The sequence below is a fragment of the Electrophorus electricus genome, chromosome 23 (assembly GCF_041902795.1).
Source record: "Electrophorus electricus isolate QZ-2024a chromosome 23, ASM4190279v1, whole genome shotgun sequence".
NCBI classification, from domain to species: Eukaryota; Metazoa; Chordata; class Actinopteri; order Gymnotiformes; family Gymnotidae; genus Electrophorus; species Electrophorus electricus.
The window spans coordinates 5,748,202-5,766,479 of NC_137519.1; the positions used below are offsets into that span (position 1 = coordinate 5,748,202).

The 18,278-nt window shown below is 42.3% G+C and overlaps 3 protein-coding genes across 4 annotated transcripts; 1 reads left to right on the forward strand and 2 right to left on the reverse strand.

Annotated features, from left to right (window-relative positions):
• Positions 1–105: 105 nt before the first annotated feature.
• yju2b (YJU2 splicing factor homolog B) lies at positions 106–4,229 on the reverse strand. Its single transcript, XM_027016626.3, has 10 exons — positions 3,980–4,229; positions 3,539–3,594; positions 3,385–3,438; positions 3,197–3,279; positions 3,030–3,085; positions 2,848–2,908; positions 2,158–2,300; positions 1,863–2,035; positions 1,482–1,620; positions 106–1,290 (listed from the first exon to the last, which is right to left on the reverse strand). The coding sequence occupies exons 2-10, from the start codon at positions 3,539–3,541 to the stop codon at positions 755–757; spliced, it is 1,248 nt and encodes a 415-aa protein (XP_026872427.1). The 5' UTR covers positions 3,542–3,594; positions 3,980–4,229; the 3' UTR covers positions 106–754.
• A 10,132-nt stretch (positions 4,230–14,361) lies between these two features.
• Positions 14,362–15,372, forward strand: LOC113581482 (persephin). Its single transcript, XM_081706550.1, has 2 exons — positions 14,362–14,440; positions 14,636–15,372. Exons 1-2 carry the CDS (start codon positions 14,362–14,364, stop codon positions 15,043–15,045), a joined length of 489 nt encoding a protein of 162 aa, XP_081562676.1. The 3' UTR covers positions 15,046–15,372.
• On the reverse strand, positions 15,233–18,215 carry wdr83 (WD repeat domain containing 83). Of its 2 annotated transcripts, XM_027016604.3 has the most exons (10): positions 18,054–18,215; positions 17,837–17,957; positions 17,658–17,763; positions 17,463–17,511; positions 17,214–17,340; positions 16,750–16,817; positions 16,515–16,623; positions 16,218–16,332; positions 15,779–15,970; positions 15,233–15,372 (listed from the first exon to the last, which is right to left on the reverse strand). In XM_027016604.3, the coding sequence occupies exons 1-9, from the start codon at positions 18,154–18,156 to the stop codon at positions 15,818–15,820; spliced, it is 951 nt and encodes a 316-aa protein (XP_026872405.3). In that variant the 5' UTR covers positions 18,157–18,215; the 3' UTR covers positions 15,233–15,372; positions 15,779–15,817. The 2 variants fall into 2 exon arrangements, with proteins under 2 accessions (XP_026872405.3, XP_026872404.3); XM_027016603.3 differs by lacking the exon at positions 15,233–15,372 and having other exon boundaries at positions 15,437–15,970.
• Between the last annotated feature and the right edge of the window lie 63 nt (positions 18,216–18,278).

Genomic DNA, 18,278 nt, shown 5'->3' on the forward strand with positions numbered 1-18,278 from the left:
TCACACAAATGTCAACAAATGCAACGACTGGGATGGAAGAATGAAAGAGATTTCTTTGGCATTTTGCCTTTACCTTTTTCAGTAAATATTTGTCATGAACATCAGTGTAATCTCCTAGTAGCTTTTATTCATGGTAGTAATTCAGAACGTAATGCTTAGTGATTTGCTGATACCAGCCAACACATTCCAACATGTTAATAAGTGGAGTACTGACACTTCAGCTGCTGCACAGGCTCACGACAGTCACATAATGGAGCTGTCCAGCCTGACTCACATGCTTAGTATAAAGGAGTTTTTCCCACCTACTGAAACAAACTTATTAATTTGACAATGAAACAAGTTAAATACAGTTCTCATGTAGGAGTCTTTTTATACATTATCATTGTCCATAGAACATCATAGTATTTTTTATTTCCACTACAGATGTCTTGAAATTAACAGACAAACAAAGCTCTGTACAACAGCAACATTATTTAATAAATCGCTTTTTACGATTTATTAACAGGTTACGGATTTAATAAGTGGATTTTTATTAAGAGTGTGTTACTGCAGCAGAGCCAGATCTTAAGTTTATTTACAGGGTAATGGGGAAAAGGTATTAGACATGTCAAGTTTTAACTGCCTGCAAGTCAGCTCATACTTTAAAAAAAAAAAAAAAAAGATATGGCCTAACGCACTCTAATATATGATTCCAAATAGTCATCCTGCAACACTTGTGGTGTTTTTAATTGTGCTGCTCCAAAGCCCGAGCTGCTCACTGTCCTGGGTCCGAGTCTGAATCGCTGTAGTCTGCTACTAGAGACCTCCCACTGCTGTCCCCTACAACCTCACGCAGGGCCACGAAAGTGTCTTCTGTCCCTCTCCCGTCTGCGTTAGGTGTGTGTGTGTCTGACGTGCTTCCTTGTGCATGCATGTGCAGTCTCTCCACAGAGGGCCGTGCCACGGGAGTGTCTGCGTGTAGGTCAGTGCTTTGTATGCACGTGGTCTCCGAGTCTGCTCTGTCCGGGCTCGAAAGGGAGCGGGGGCGTGATCTGGGGGAGGTGGCGGTAGTGGGCGGGGTTGAGCTGGGGGTGTTGGGTGCCGAGCTACCCCCCTCCGACTTCCTGCGCACTAGGCTAAGTGAACAGGACGGGGTAGAACTGAGTGCCTTTGCTGCAGCAACGTCTCTTCCCCGCTGACCAAGTCGCTGCAGTAGGCTCCCCATGGCGCCCCCTGACGGACTGGAGGAGGTGCCGAACCAGGAGCGCGATGAGATCTGTTGCCTCTTCGTCTGCTGCCTGTCATCATATGCTGAGACACGAGAACGATGAGAGAGAACCACAGAAATGGGATCAGAGAAACAAGTAAAGGAAGAGACTTCAGTGCAAGTGTCTCTCCAAATAATCAAAAAGGATGTTTCCCCAGTTCTCCCACACTGGAAGCATCAACAAAAATGACAGAAGACACAAAGACAGAATAAAAGGCAGCTCAGTGTTCCTCACAGTCAGGGCTCTGGAAGGTAAGCAGAGAGGCAAGCTTCTTGTCCTCCTCCTTCTCCGGTAAAAGAGGGATAGACAGACCCATCCTCTTACGCACAGCATCGTCTTTCTCCTCCTCCTCAGATATCACTTTCTTCTCCTCCTGTGTGTACAGACAGCGCATAGAAATACTGTATAGTTTACAGAGCTAAATGTCTTGGTCAATAACTTAAAATCATCAGAGTTCCATGAGGAGTGCAATCCCTATTATGGCAGCTGTAATGTTAATGCAGGGGATAGACAGACATGTTGCAGAAAAATTAAAAGTGAAAGCAGAAAAGTGTGGCAGGGACAAAGGACCATGGCACCAGTCTGCAGTAGTCAATGCAGATTCCCTGAACATACCCTAAACTTCCTACGTAGGGCACTGTTGAGCTGAAAATCATCCTTCCATCCAGACTGGTGCTCCTGCAGCTCAGAAAGTGAGGGAATAGCTGCACGTAGCTTCTCTTTGTCTTTTCCACCATGATCCAGCTTATACATCGCATCCGTTTCAAGCTTCTCCTTCTCACTGCGCTCTGGGTGACACCAGCAAATAAAGACACAGAGAGAGCATGGGCATGAACAAACATATGGACAACAGCATCAGTCACTACAGTAGAATTAAAAAGGTGTGTGTGTGTGTGCACGCGCGCTTTACCAGTGGTGAGAATCTGTTCATTTTCAGCCATATCCCATCTCTCCTCTTTCCGTGTGGCTCCGCTCACGATGACGTAATCACAGGTGGCCGGGTCGGTCTGCATCTCTATGTAGTTCACACACAGGTGGCACTTCATTCTAAACCTTGGGTTTTCAAAACACACAGCAAAGTCATGTTTAAATTATTCCGACAAGTTAATATATAAAAATAATACTGTAAACGTATGTATGTAAATGCATAATACTTAGGGGTTCATTATAATTTCTGTGAAATATATTTGTACTTCTGATGTTAAGGTTCTCATAGGCTTTGAGCCCACATGTTAAACAACTGCATTTCAAATGACAAACTAACTGTAAATGAGTGTCATTCATGAATCACACATAACTCTAAGGCTATTGGTAGCTCACATAAGATTAATGGGAAATGATGATATATCCCCACTATATCTTCCCAAGCAGAACAACTATTTGAACACTAGAAAATGACCATAATCTGCTATGTTTTGCAGTATCCAGAGATCACATAGCTACACTTTTCACTCTGCTGCTCCCGTAACATGATGTGAACCTGTAACTGGTATCATGTGGCCAGAGCGTTAGGTACCTGTTTATTGGCATAGTGTGATAACTACCTGTATATTGGTGTAGTGTAACAATTACCTGTATACTGGTGTAGTGTAACAATTACCTGTATATTGGTGTAGTGTAATAATTCCCCACTTTCTTCTTTTCTGCATTATATCGAACCCCTGAAAAGCCAAGCAATAGTCTTGGTACAAGATGCACAATGTCATGAATTTAGATAAGTCAAGAGTCTTAGCAAGCTGTTCCACAACCCCTTGTCCATGAATAAGCCCGCTGGATGCTTACCCATGCCAATGTGATTCTTACAGCCATCACACCAGATATTATAGGGCATCTCAAACCTGCAGGCACCAGACACAAGAGTTTGACAAGCTCAAATGAGAGGGGACAAGACATTTTGAGTGATGGGTTTAATGTGACAGAGACAAAACGTGTGTGTGTGTGTGTACTACCTAATGATAAGGATGCCCTGCGAGAGTTTCCTGGCTCTCTCCCGCAGCGGATGAGTGTTCCAGTAACCGTTGATAGAGCCATGCTGTAGATTGAGACAGACACAGAATTACAAAATACCTGCTAGCTGTTCTCGTACGTTTTTTAATTCGTGTACTGATTGAGCTAAAACGAAGTATTCATGTCTTACTTTAGCGGGGTCAAAATCTGGAGGGTAATACTTGTTGACTCCTTTTCTCTCCCCCTAAGGAAGTCACAGCCATTAAAAAAGCAAATGTTGTTTACTTGATCTATGACAATATTAGTTATACATTATAGCTACAATAGTGGTAAAGGTCACAAACCATGTTGCCGGTTAAAGTTCAGCTGTCTCTCAGAAAGGGGACGGGACGATGCGCACCTTAAGCAATTTTAGGACAGAAAAAAATTAGAGAAGGTTGTAGCTAGCTAGCGTTAGGTTAGGTAAGGCGTTGATATTGATAAGTTAGCTACTCTAGCGCTGTTAAGAGACAATTAGCTAGCTAACGCTACATTTTAAGCTGCTGTTATTCACTAAGTGAATATAACAAACAACTAGGTCGTTTCTTCACTTGCTAGCCGGCTAGCTGGCTAACAAACATGAAGCTAGCATCACACTAGCTGCACTACTGGCTTGGTACTTTTGCCAGAGCTTTGACATTAGGACTTCTTTGCGTCCACTTGCACATTAATATGTGGCCACATACTATGGCACTTCAAAAACGTGACAAACATGTTATGTTAACGTTTATCTGGCTAATACTCACCAAATTGTGAATCCCGAAGAACAAACTCGTCTATGCCAACTATACCTAGCTAGCTAACTAACTAGGTTACGTTTGCATTTCTTCGCGACTTTAGGTATTGAAGCAATACTGTCCCAACATTACCACATCGCCTCCTAGTGAACGGAGTATTATCTTAAATACTACATAGGGGAACTAACTGCCCCACAGAGGCACCCAACTGCAGCCCTGCAGAGACAAGGACGTACGTCTTCGGGATGATATGGTTTTGTTTAGATCAGAATGCTGTGCTCACAGGCCTCTAACTTTAAAATTGTCTCCCTTAACAGAGCAAGCAGGGTCAGTGTAAAGGAAACCCTCTGGGAATCAGTGTTTGGCACAGACCTAGACTGAAAATATCCCCCTATTATTTATCTGGTACATATTTACTTAAAATAGCTGTGGATACTCTACCAACTGAGATATTACAGTGTGAGCCATGACATTGGAATTTTCCTTCTGCCCATCGCTCTCAGATGGGATATGTCTGCCAGGTGGTCAGACAAGAAGCATGGATGACTGAAGCCTTTTCTGTTTTCTGGAAAATTCAGGTGCATTAAGTGCCTTCCTTCTGATCACATGTAAATTAGGCTACTGTGACCACTAAAAGAACAGATGCGGATGTGACAAATTGCTCTTTATCAATTAAGAATCCACTCTATAGAGTACACTCACATTAAGTCCTTCACTTACCGGAGTTGTGATTATTCCTGTAGCATGGCAATAATCATATTTCAATCATTCTGGAAGCTGTGGTGTAAACCACAATCCATTGAGACATAACTGTAATATTCCAGTTTCAAATCCCTTTTTTGGAACATTGCATTGAATCAAGTGTGTAAGCAATGTAGGTGTCTAGTAATGAACAGTAACCCCCTTCAGTCAGAGATCCAATAACAGCTCATTTTCAAACTCATTTTTTGATGGTTCTTTTGTTCTTTAAAAGTATGATATAAGGGCATGTTATGTGTGTAAAATATGTGTAAAAGAATTCCTATGACATACTTTAAAAGGGTTTCCTTGCAGGACAAAACCAGAAGAAACGTTCTTTTTTTCTTTTTCTTTTTTTTTTGTAAAAGGGGCAGTGCTACAGTGGCGACTAATAGAGTAACACAGAATATAAGCTTTAAATAAAGAGATAGAAGCTATCAACAGATATCAACAGTGTTTTAGGATGAAATGATGATGGAGTAACGAGAGATGTAGCAAAGGGACAGAGTGATGGGGAGAGAGGAACAGTAGTTTTATGTAGAGGGAACCATTAGTATATCCAGAACAGATCCTCTTCACTTTTTCAAATGTCCATCTGAGCCATTGGACACGATTGAGGTGGGATGGGTTGATGGAGACAATGAGACAGAGGAGGAGAGTGAAGTGGGATGGGTTGATGGAGACAGTGAGACAGACGTGGAATATGCGTGGCGGTGGAGGAGGTCGGCCGCTGTCCTCGGCCTCAGGTGTGCCGGCTCGGATTTACGGCGTAAACACCAGCCGCACAGCGAGTTTGGGATTCCACACTAATTCTCTCAAAATGCTTCCCACAAAGGCCCCTGCATTCCCGGCCAGAGCAGACAAGCCCTATATGGGCCAAAGAAAAAAGGCCTGCACCATCCGGAATGCTCCGGTGACCTTGCCGAACACCTGAGCCCCAGTGCCGCGACCGTAAACATGCACACACCTCTCTGTAGGACAGGGTTCAGCAGAGCCTGTGCTGAAGATCCCCAGCAGTCTGCTGTTTAGTGATTAACCCACCTGGCTCAACCGATCAGGTCTTCCATTGGCTGGATCAAGTGTGTCTGTAGAGGAAACCTGAACCAGGCTGTAACAGGGTCTTCATCAAGGACAGCAAAAGGCAAACTCTACTGTACTATATATATTACCTGTACTATTCTTGTATATTTTGTTTAATACTCTAGATACTCTACTCTTCAACTTCCATTAATTTTGTAAATGCGCTACTCTCTTGGTGGCCAGTCTTCTGACTGTCAGTTGGGTCCCATTTATTATTCCTATCAAAATGTAACACTGATCATACAGTAATTATGAACACCAAGAACAAGTCAAATGAAGGATATCACCGAATGGTGAACACAGTCAGAAGGACAGCAGTAAGCTTTGTAAATTGTAAAGACAATGAAACAAACCAAACAAACCCTAGAAAACAATAGGCAGAAAACCAATAAAGAACTGGCTTAGCAAAGGCACTGTTGAGACTAAAATAGTAGTCCTCAATAAGAAGCACGTACAGTTAATAGCTTGAGTGGAGTCAGGGTGCTGACTGGTCTGAGACTGGGCAGAGCCAGAAGGATATCCTGAAAATCTCGCATGGACATTCCTATGCAGGAGCCACCATGACAGTAGATAAGACTAAGGGCATCCACCTTATTTTTTCTTAAAGGAAGTGAGCAGCTATTTTCTTTTTATTCAGTTCTCTAAGATAACCCTTATATATTATATATGTATCTCATATTTTAGGCTTGAAGCCATCACAGAGCAAGCAAATCCTACCTAAACACATACATAAAACAACATTTAAAACAACACACTTTACAGAGTGTCAACAACCAAGTTATGAGTGTGATAGGTTCCAGAGACTTAGTGCTGATTAGGGCGCAGTTCTGACCCTATTGGAGTGCTCCTTAGTCTGAGCAAGTTGCGCATACAGCATTCTAACAACTGCACATGGATGCTCATCTGTTGCATGGTCATGAGGTAAAGTCACCATTCCTTTGAGCCAGAGGATTATTTATCATAAGAAGAAACATATAACCAACCCAGATACATTCATTTGGAATACTTGGGCAAATCTAAGGATAGTGTCTTGTAAACTAGTTATGGCTTTAGTAGAGGGGAGTCAAACTGGTTTTCCAGGCTCTTACATGTTTGATGTCTTGGTAATTAGCTGCTGAGTTGGATGTGAAAACACTGAACTCTGCAGTGGGCGAACACCAAGACCCTACTGAAGGAGAATGTGACAGGCCCAACACTACAGACGCTGGGCACGTGCTGCGAAGGTCCTGCAGTGGTCAGCTCACAGTGTGACTGTGGATCAGACAACAGCTTCTCTTGCACAGCTCAGCACGGTGCTGATCCAAACCATAGAGAACGTTTATTCTCCCTAATGTCAGGGATCCAGGAGCATGAAAACCTCCATGCCGCAGCACATGTATACACAGATAGGTATAGAGGGAGTCAAAATTGCAGTGAAGTACACAAGGTTTCCAGAGATGAGGGATGAGAGGAAAGACAGCGAGCAGAGTGCACAGAGTGGAGAGGAAAGAGAAATGCAATAGCCATTCATCTTTCTAAATCCAGCCATAAAGGGGGCATTCCTTCCGTGAGTTTCTGCAAGGAGCAAGTAAGGAGGAATACAGTGGAAGATCCCTCCGGAATGTCCTTACTCAGACACTATGGAATCAGACCCTGTCTGAGCCTAGAATGGCAGGAATCTCGTATTAGTGTCACACAATGGAAAAACCACTCTCACCTACACTCAATAAAACATGCGCTTAACACACTAGGGAGGAGAGAGCTTACTGCACAGCAGACACATTAGAAGGTCTGGCTGGAGTTCTGTTTCTTATCTGAGTGTACACCACAGGAATCAGACCCAGGCTTTGTTTCCTACACACACACACACACACACACACACACACACACACACACACACACACACACACACACACACACACACACACACACATACCCTCACACACTACAAGATCTCATTAGCCACTCCGTGCTTAACCTGCTGCCAGTATCCAAATGACTGAAGTTGATTGTTTTATAATTTATCTAGATTAAATATCATAATCCCCCAGATTTCAGAATTTATCCATGTTTAATAACATCCAGATAATGCATCTGGACCGTCTCTTAAGGAAGAATTTTCTCTGTGTTCTTGTTCGTCTGATAGATCTGAGGCAGGCGGGTACATCTGAAGTAGGCAGGTAGATTTGCTGTGGTTGAAGAACAGATGGACAAAACGGGACAAAAATAGCTCCTGTTTGGAAGTTTCTCCTGGATTAGGTCCACTGGGAGACCGTAGCACTTCAGCACTGCACACACACCAGCTCATGGCTTTGTTGTGCAGTGCAGGAAAAATAACTGCACCTCATTTTTCAGTTGTATCTCTGTTATAAATATACAGACTTGATTGAATTATGTCAGATGTGCTCCTGTCTGTAAAAACTTAAAAGCTTAAAAAGTGCACTGAAGTTAATGTGGCACTGACTAAGAATGCTGACAAAATAAATAAATATGTGATAAAATATACATTCTATAAGTTTGGAATTTCACCTCATATTTTTGCTTCAAACATTTATCCCTTGACAAAAAGATTTGTCATAATTTAAGAAAATAAATGTAATGTGACCTTCTCAATTTGATACAAGAGGAATTCTGCCCATAACCCATTTACTGCAAATGAAGAAACTAACAAATTTCAAAGCTCAACAAATGGGTCTGATCACACAAGAGGAATCGTGTTCCTGCTCTTGTTCCTGCTCCATGTATCATTATTTAAGGAGCTCAGCATCACCCATTTGCCTTTAAGAAACTATGATTAATGGTCTTCCTACACTAATCTTTCAAATCTTTCAAAATCTTTCATATTTATTCAACTCTTTATTTTCTTTATTTAACAATTTATCCAGTATAGAGCCAATGTAGTATATATTTAATGAACATAAACCAGACACTAAAAGGGTTTATATAATACATTATAATATAATAAATTTTTCTATGTGAACTAATTCCTCTGCAAAGTATCCACCTTACAATACAGATAATATAATTTGTTAAATGTATCTTCCAGACATTTCACCATCGTTATTAATTATATACTGATATCTAAGACATTAGAACATCGTTCCTAATGCTATACAAATCTCTCAGCCATTATAACATCGCTCCTAATGCTAAACAAATCTCTCAGCCATTATTACACTACTTGATTAATTATACACATCTTGCTAGAGTCATTCATATATATATATATATATATATATATATATATATATATATATATATATATATATATATATATATATATATACAGCTCCAGAAAAAAAAATGAGACCACTCCAATTTTTCTTACATTTTTCTTAAATCAGCATCTCCACATATACAGCAGGCATTCCATTCAAGTGTTTGTTGAATTCCTTCACAGACACACCTCATTCAACTTAATGAGATGCTGAATAGGTGATCACCTTAAGAAAATCCTGTTCTAATGAGCAACAGTATAAAAACTACTGCTGCTGTCATCATTCTTCTCCTGTTATAGAACCAGCTGGATGGGAAAAGCAGTGCTAGGACCACCCAAAACATAAGTGTAGTCAAAATACAGCTACAGACCATGCCAGAAGAGTTGAAAAGAAAGGTTCTTAATGAGGAAAAGAAGGGTTCAATTGTAGCTTTACTTGCAGAGGGATACAGTGAGTGTCAGGTTGCTTCCATCCTGAGAATTTCAAAAACTGTGGTTCATAAGAACAATCTCAAGCAGCAAACACATGGGACAACAACAGCTAGAGACTGGCAGAGGTCGAAAACGACTCTCTACCGATCGCGATGATTGCCACCTCATTCGAATGTTACTTAACAACCGGAAGATGACGTCAGGTGACTTACAAAAAGAATGGCATGCAGCAGCTGGAGTGAATTGCACAGCGAGGATGGTTCGAAACAGGCTTCTGGAGGCAGGGCTAAAGTCGTGCAAAGCTAGAAAAAAAGCCCTTCATCAATGAGAAGCAAAGTAGAGCCAGACTGAAGTTTGCGAAAGACTGTAAGGATTGGATCGTAGAAGACTGGAGTAAGGTCATCTTCTCTGATGAGTGCAATTTTCAGCTTTGTCCATGGCCTGGTCATGTAATGGTTAGTCGGAGACCTAGAGAGGCTTACAAGCCAGAGTGCCTCACACCCACTGTGACATTTGATGCAGGTTTGGTGATGATCTGTGGGTGTTTCAGCAAGGCTTGAATCGGGCAGATTTGTCTTTGTGAAGGCTATATGAATCAAGCCACTTACAAAACTGTGCTGGAAGAAAACTTGTTTCCTTCTGCTCTGACAATGTTCCCCAACTCTGATGATTTTTCAACAGGACAATGCTCCATGTCATACAGCCAGGTCAATCAAAGTGTGGATGAGGGACCACCAAATCAATACCCTATCCTGGCCAGCCCAATCCCCAGACCTGAACCCCACTGAAAACCTCTGGAATGTGATTAAGAGGAAGCTGGATGGTTACAAGCCATCAAACAAAGCCGAGCTCCTGGAATTTCTGTGCCAGGAGTGGCATAAAGTTACCCAACAGCAATGTGAAAGACTGCTGGAAAACATGCCAAGACGCATGAAAGATGGGATTCAAAATCAGGGTTATTCCCCCAAATATTGCATTCATGACTCATCCTAAGTTGAAATATTAGTACTGTGTTGTTTATAAATGAATATGAGCTTGTTTTCTTTGCATTTTCTTTGCATGTCTTGTCTCGTACACTTACTTTTATGTATATTGTATGTTTGCATATCAGAGTTTGGAGAAACGCAATCTCGTTCAGTTGCTTGACAATAAAGCTGACTTTGACTTTGGCTTTGATTATTTGTGGTCTGAAATTTCTGTAACTGTTTTGTTATTCTGACCATTAGTCATTTTCATTAAAAAAAAAAAAAAATGCTCTAAAATACAGTATTTTTATCTGGAATTTGGAAGAAATGTTGCTAGTAGTTTATAGAATAAAACAAAACTGCTCAGCCTGGTCAAACACATACCCATCAATTGTAAAACCTTTTTGTAGTGGTCTCTTTTTTCCAGAGCTGTATGTATATATATAGTTCAAAACATTTATATTATTCAAATGTTGAGTGATGATTACAAACTTTTGAATTGTGCTCTTAGCTAACCCTTTAATGTTTGGGCATGCCCAGCTACTAATAATCTTATGCAAGCTTGGAAAATTGCTCATTTAAAAGTCATGAAAGCATGCATTACAAGTTTGGAATTCTGCTCATTCAAAACTCATGAAAGCATGCATTACAAGTTTGGAATTCTGCTCATTCAAAACTCATGAATGCATTAATAACTTACTGTTTACTGATTCAGACTGACAAAAGCTAGGTAGCAAAATCCAGTTTCAGTTCTATAATTTCAAGAGTAATAAAAATGAGAAATGGAATCCCACAAAAACGTCAGGTGAAGAATAATACTTCGTATTTTTATATCTCAGTGTGCACACAGACAAAATAAAACAGAATACAAGTGCAAACAGAGAAGAAAGGACAGGGAAGAGAATAAGAAATTAGCAAAAGGAGAATTAAAAAATAAATTATAAAAAAAGAAGACACGAACAGGTCACCTAAAAAAGTCAGAAGGTTGAAGGTTGTTTAAGCAAATAAATAGTATTTATGTGTTACACATTATTTCAAACTTTATTATTAATTTATTAAAGATAATCTACATCTGTGGTTTTGTAACTGTTTGTAACCAGGTTGTAACTGGTCCTGAAGTTTGTAACATTTTCCAATAGTAATTTTCCAAGAGCTATTTCTGTGCTGTGGCTTATTAGAGTCTGTACACTATTTTCTGTCAGAAACTCAATCATCTGTATAAAAACTAATTTTTAGTTTAGTTTTTTTTTTAAGACTTTTTGCTGCACAAAACACTGCACGTAGCTGAAGTGAATACATTGCATTTTGTAGTATAATATCACAGATGGTTGATATTCCTCCTTAATAGGATTATAATGTCACAATACAATTTTACTGAACTGTTTCCTCTGCAGCATAGACACCAAGAGCAAGCACACGGTGAGTTGATGAACAGCGGAGCCAGCAGTAGCGGAAAGCGCTCCGACTATAATCCTGTACGTGACGCTTGGCTTTCCAGGCAGTAAATATGGACAGACCCTATGGGAGAAGTGTTGATTCGTGTATGGAAACCTTGCAAACCACGGGGTTTTAGGGCCCTCTGTCAGACAGGATGCAGGACGGCTCGCCAGGAAGACTGATCCCCTGATCCTGGATGACTGTAGTGTGGGTGAGGAGAATATTTGAGTGCAGCTTCAGTCTCCCCCTTTCCTTCTGCACTCTACCTTCACTGTGGTGTAGGTTCCACCCTTCCCTGGATGTGTAGAAGATGGAGACTTTGGTCTTCCCCTCAGGCAGCTCGACAAAAAGTGTGGCGAAGCAGCCTTGTGGTTTTATGCTGCAAAGATTTGGAATTTCTTGGAAGATATTCAGAGTCATCCACCTTAAATAACAGTGAATGAACAGCTACAACTATAGAAGTCTATAAGTAAAACAAAACATTTACCCTTTATCTAACACATTTTAACTTTAGTAATTAATGTTTCAAAAGTATTTTAATTACTTATTAAAATCAATATGTTTTGGTTCACCTTATTTTATGTAATTGTTTTCTTACCAGTTAATCTACAGTGTTTCTAGTTAATTGTAATCATTTTGAGCTGAAATGTAATGTATGAATGTATGAAAGACCCTATAAAAATAACATTAAGGTTTATTACATATGCACTATTAGTAAGTGACAGCTATTTGTAGCATTTGATATTTGCTATTGTATGAATTATATTATTTTTTAATATAAGGGTATGTGTAAAACATCCTTAAAACTCTAAACTGTCTGACCATCATTAGCCATGATTGATTCTGTTTCCTGTGATGGTGAATTAGTTGCAGAAGTTGCAGACTGGTCAGAAGGTAATATCTACCTAGAACCAAAGCTCCACTTCAGGCCAGCCAGACAGCAAGGAATACTTAGATGATTCATTAAAATAAAGTGACCTTCTTGTAACTAAAACCTCCTCACTGTTAAAAGGGCAGCCCTTACACAAGTGTAATGGTGCCGTGAAACAAAGTCTGATGGGTGAGATCCTCCTGAAAGGTTTAGTGCTCCTGCTCCTTTTCAACTCACTAAACGCTTAACTAAACCTGATCAGTCTCGTGTGTGCGTTGCATTGTATAGTGGCACAATCTGAAACTGGAGCATCGAAGTATAAATACCGCAGGAGCTGTTCGAGAGGTAATGTTTCGAATGTTATGCTACTCAGACTCAGGAAGGGTTTATATGCTGAAATGTGTTTAAACTTGAATGCTGTTTAAATTAAATATTTTTTAGTAGAAGGGATTGTGTGATATTTAGAGTGCAGAAAATATGCATCAGATGCACATTGGTTAAGTGGAACAATTCGTTTTTGCTTGTCTGGGAAATAAACCTCAGCAGATAACTGAACTGATCTAATGACTGGAAATGGAAGGAGTTTAAAATACAGGTAGAAGAGGTGGCTGCTTAACCCACAACATCAACCCTACACATTCAAATCTGTGGTGAAATGCCTTGTTTTCAAAATGATCAAATTGTGCCATATTTTCAGGACTGTGGGCCCAGGCTTCCTTGTTGAGAAAGTTACACATATTTAGATGCATACAGCTCGACATCAGTGTGCCCACACTAGACCAAGTGTTCTTCTGATATTCTTTTACCCTTGCAAGAATCCTCGCAATATTGAAAAATATCAGAATATGCATGCAAAAAACAAAACAAAACCAAAACCAAAAGGCACCTCCCTGTTCTCCACCTGAACATGTCCTTATAAAGTGTAGGGAATGAATGATTCTACTGCAATTCTTCTGCCAGTCAGACACATTCCACGTTTCCTCTAACATTCAACTCTTCATAGCTACTTAAGGAATGCTGATAGCAAAAAAAGGCACATTTCTGTTAAAATCCCTGAATTTATGTTTGGATTTGGATTGGACGGTCATCTTTCTTGGAATTGTCAGAAGGATAACTGCCATGTGCTTTGTTTTTTAATTATGGTTCCTCTACGTCTCCTGCCCCTTTTTGTTTAACCCATTCCTCATTTGTGGCCTCTGGCTGTTGGTATGTAAACAGCACTAGCAGGTCATGTCATGTCAATCATGTGTACACAACCAATCATTAGTCATGAATAATAACTTGCCCTCTTATATGACTGGCCTGGGTATGTGACTGGTTATGGTATGACAGCTCCAGATCATAGAGACCTTCTGTAGCCTCCCAGTGAACAGCCCTCAATGATTTACCCGTGCCTCCCATACGCTCAGGGTCTTGCATTGGAAAAATACTCATGACTGTCCAAAAATTATATTTATGGCATTTTAATATACATTTTTATGGGATCAAACTACCCTCAGCTATCTTGTCTAGTTGATTGCCTGCCCCAGCACAGGTGAGAGGGATGGACTTGGCCAAACCCTCCCACAACCACTTCATATGAGTATATATACACACTCCGGTCTCCGCTACAGATCAGTATCTCCCCTCTGATCTCCACAAGACAAGAGAACAAAATCGAAAGAGACGAAGGATGAGGTCAGTCCTGAAGCTCACCATGCTACTGGTCTGTGTTCAAGCAGGAGAGGGTCACTGGCTGCACACATTACTGGGTAAGTCTAAAGGTCATGACCCTCACATGCAGATGGCAACATGCATATTTCAGGATCACCCTTTGAGTTGTAGTAGTTCAGTAATACAGGCAAAGGAGATTAAATGCATTCGAACTTTAGAGAGAAGCGAACATCGATGGCAAGGCTGTGCTTAAGCTTCCTACTTACTACTCGCCCTCGCTCATCTCCTGCCAGACACCCAAGCGCAGACCAGCTCCTCCAAGTCTGGTGTCCACGAGGAGACCAGGCGAGAGGAAGAAGGTAGGGAGGCACAGGGAGGGGAGGGCCGGGCACGGAGAAGCTTTGAAGAGCCATGTGCCTTGCACACGATTCTGCTGCGCGTCAGCGACCTGGGCCTGGGCTACAACTCGGACGAGATGGTGCTCTTCAAGTACTGCAGTGGCGCCTGCCCCCGCCTGCCCTCTAACCACGACCTGACGCTGGCCAGCCTACAGCACAGCGGTGCCCTGCGGTCCGCTATGCCCAGCAGCCACTCACCCTGCTGCCGGCCCACCCACCATGAGGACATTGCCTTCCTGGACAACGCCAACCGCTGGCACAAAGTGGAGAAGCTCTCCGCCGCCGCCTGCACCTGCCTGGCCTAGGAGGGCGGGAGGTGAGGCGGGACGGGCCACACAAGACTCCTGCGACTGGTCAGCCAAAACCTGTGCGCTTCCACCCACTGGCTTACAAATGATGAAGAGCACTTGCATTTCAACGACTTGCTCAGGCTACACACAAAGTTAAGAGATGGTGATTTTCATGTGTATAAGGGACAGGAAACGATGCTGCTTGTGTGTCGGCATGAAGCGATTGTATTTGTTGCTTTCTCTGCTGATGCCATTTCCTTTGCTAGTGTTGCTTTCGATGACACCAGAACAATCGAGTGGTTCAGCCGCGGGTTGTGACGACTGTATGACATGGTTGAGGAGCTGAAGCCAAAGAGAAAAAGGGATTACACGCTCCAAACAATAAGCAGCAAAAAGCCATGTAATATTTATGTATCATAAATTATTTATTTATTAACTTTTTTATTTATTGTTCTTTTTTTTCTGCTGTGCTTTGTACTTACTGTGTTCCAAATAAAACAACCACAATTTTTCTATGATTTGAATCATTATTATGGTGAATGACTGATCATTAATTTGGGGTTTTCTGTACTGTAGTTCCTTTTATAAGAAACAAGAAGAAACTATGTTACTATTTAAAGCTGAGATGTCAAATTAAAAGTTAGGAACAACTCTATTTTAACCTTAAATCTTTCTAAACAAGGAAAAAAATGTTGATCCATTTATTCATAGTAAGGTAGAAAAATAGCTTAACAAAATCAATACTAACAAAGAAATTTGACATTTTCCGGTGAGACACTTTCACCAGTCACTGCTCATTATCCACCTCGGTTTCCTCCAGCTCCACCCCCCAAACCTGCACACGCCCCTCCATGGCTGTCAGTAGGCGGGGCTCAGTTGGATGGAAGGACAGTGATTGGACGACAGCTTTCCCCACAGGCAGCTTCAGTGTCAGTGAGCCCTACACAGAAAGTGCACGGTAACTAAGAATGCAACAGACCAGTTAGAAAATACAGGAGTATTTCAGAAAACGAAACTTTCTAATGACTATGGTACACAGGTGAAAAACATCTTACTAATTCAGCATCAGTTAAAACTAAAAGATACAAGCTTTTCTCCGAAAAGAATGCTCTTCCTCAGTTCTCTCCTCTCTGTTTGTTTGGGCCGGGATGGGTCCTTGTGCGTGTCGGTGTGCGGGTGTCAAGCACCTCCACCAGGTCCCAGAAGTAGACACAGCCGTCCTCCGAGCAGCTCAAGACGTGAGTGTCTTTGTGTGACAGACAGCATTCCAGTTTATAGTCTTTATTCTGGTGTCCTGTGTAGCTGCACAGCCGTACCGAACACATACGTATGCACACACACATGAAATGGAATCAAATGAGGAACAAATGATTGATTTATGAATATTTAAAATGTACAATGGTTTGAAGGATTTGTGCTGGTCAAGTCCAACTAAAGTATATTCGGGAGTGAAGAGTGTGTGCAGGAGTGCTTAGTGAACTCACTCTCCCAGTAACTCTCCTGTGCTCTTGTCCAGCAGACGCACAGTAGAATCCAGACTGGAGCTCAAAGTACACTGGCCATCCTGACTAAAACACACACACGTGATCGGACCTGCATCACACACACACACACACACACACACACACACACACACACACACACACACACACACTCTTAAACTCTTTCCAAATCAGCCACATCACACCATTCATAAGGGCACGTGTAAGTTACACTCACTGCCAATGAAGTCAACGTGGAGCTGACCCATGCGTAGGTCATAGCGCCTCACTCTGCCATCCACAGAACTGACGCACATACACACACACAGTGAAATTATGATCACAACACCAGTAATTTGTGAAACTAGGCCCATAAAGTTGTAGAGTTTATAAGATTACTCCAAATAAATCCAACTACTCCACAACACAGTTAGATATGATCTCTTTCATTCCAGGAGTTATTGGGACATAGAATATCATATATCAATATCATATCAATATCATCTATTTTTCATGTGGTAATGGCCTATAAACATCTCCAGAAAATCCCATTACTTTACCCAGGGCATCAGAACACAATTCCTGAAAGAAACAAACTAGAACCTTCGGCCACTCTAGAACTCCACTACAGCTAAGTCTAGTTTTGTACAGCAGTTCAGTTAGGCAGGGGAGCTGACGTGGTGATCTCGGTTCGGTCCTGACCCGGTCAGCAGCTCATGCTCAGACACCTTCAGACTGCTGACGCCATCTCGGGCCTCGTCCAGAACCTGAATCGGCTCCATCCTCCGGGAGCGAGTGTCCCAGCAGCGCACCGTGCCATCTATAGAGCCTGAAACACACGCACAGCTTCACCTCAGCCTTAGTACAAACGGCTGGTGCCCGAATCCGAGTAGCAGTCTGAAGTCTGCCGAAGTGCAGTGAATGCTGTCTCCGAGATCTGGACACACTCACCTGACAGCATTACTGTGGCCTCTTCATTGAAACGCACGCAGTTCACTCTCTGCAGAGACACCGAGAGAAACGCAGCGCTTTTACGAGGGGACACAGGAATGTCAGAAGACCAACTGAGGTCTCTGACACGGACAATCTTCGCAACTGCAAGAGACCGCCCCTTTCTGCCCCACCGTCCGCTCGCGTTACTCCTACCCCAGCGTGTCCGCGAAGTTTGCGCGTGACCTGTCCCGTCGCGACGTCCCAGAGAATCACAGTCTTGTCCGAGCTGCACGAGCACAGCTGGCTGTTATCGAAAGAGCTGCGGGCACAGAAGCAGCAGCGACTTTAGCGCAGTCCCGGCACCTGATCGCACCAGATCGCAGCGCGCTTACCCGTCAGCGTCGAGAACCTCGTAGCCGTGGCCGCTGTAGCTCTTCAGCAGGACCCCTCTGCTCACGCTCCACAGTCTCAGGGTTTTGTCACTTCCGCACGTCACCAAATAGTTGCCGTCGGCTGAAAAAGGATACACGACTCAGCACACTGACCTGTACAGCGCCCATTGTTGTTTACAGCACGTTCATGATCAAGATAAATGTTTCTTTCCGTTACCGTTAAAGCGCACCGCCCGGACTGCGCCTTGCTGGCAGTCTACTGTACGGAGAAGGTGCCGGGGCAGCTGGGGGGCTTGTGGTCGCGGCTGGGGAAACGCCATTCTTGCTATGCCCACATACTTTCTGCAGCCATGTTTAACGTGAGTTTCTTCTGCTTCGAGCGGACGGTTAGTCAACTCTTCTGCGCTTTATCGCCCCCTACTGACTTGAAGTATATACCCAC

What these genes read in the sequence shown, in the direction of transcription:
- LOC113581482 (XM_081706550.1), top strand. Translation starts at nt 14,362, where the DNA reads ATGAGGTCAGTCCTGAAGCTCACCATGCTACTGGTCTGTGTTCAAGCA. An exon ending in CTGGCTGCACACATTACTGG is followed by an intron (nt 14,441 to 14,635) that starts GTAAGTCTAAAG and finishes ATCTCCTGCCAG; the next exon opens with ACACCCAAGCGCAGACCAGC.
- yju2b (XM_027016626.3), bottom strand. An exon ending in CAGGGCATCCTTATCATTAG is followed by an intron (nt 3,086 to 3,196) that starts GTAGTACACACA and finishes TGGTGCCTGCAG; the next exon opens with GTTTGAGATGCCCTATAATA. An exon ending in CCCTACGTAGGAAGTTTAGG is followed by an intron (nt 1,621 to 1,862) that starts GTATGTTCAGGG and finishes CTGTACACACAG; the next exon opens with GAGGAGAAGAAAGTGATATC.
- wdr83 (XM_027016604.3), bottom strand. Translation starts at nt 18,156, where the DNA reads ATGGCGTTTCCCCAGCCGCGACCACAAGCCCCCCAGCTGCCCCGGCAC. An exon ending in AACTTCGCGGACACGCTGGG is followed by an intron (nt 17,512 to 17,657) that starts GTAGGAGTAACG and finishes GTGTCTCTGCAG; the next exon opens with AGAGTGAACTGCGTGCGTTT. An exon ending in GAGCATGAGCTGCTGACCGG is followed by an intron (nt 16,818 to 17,213) that starts GTCAGGACCGAA and finishes TATGTGCGTCAG; the next exon opens with TTCTGTGGATGGCAGAGTGA.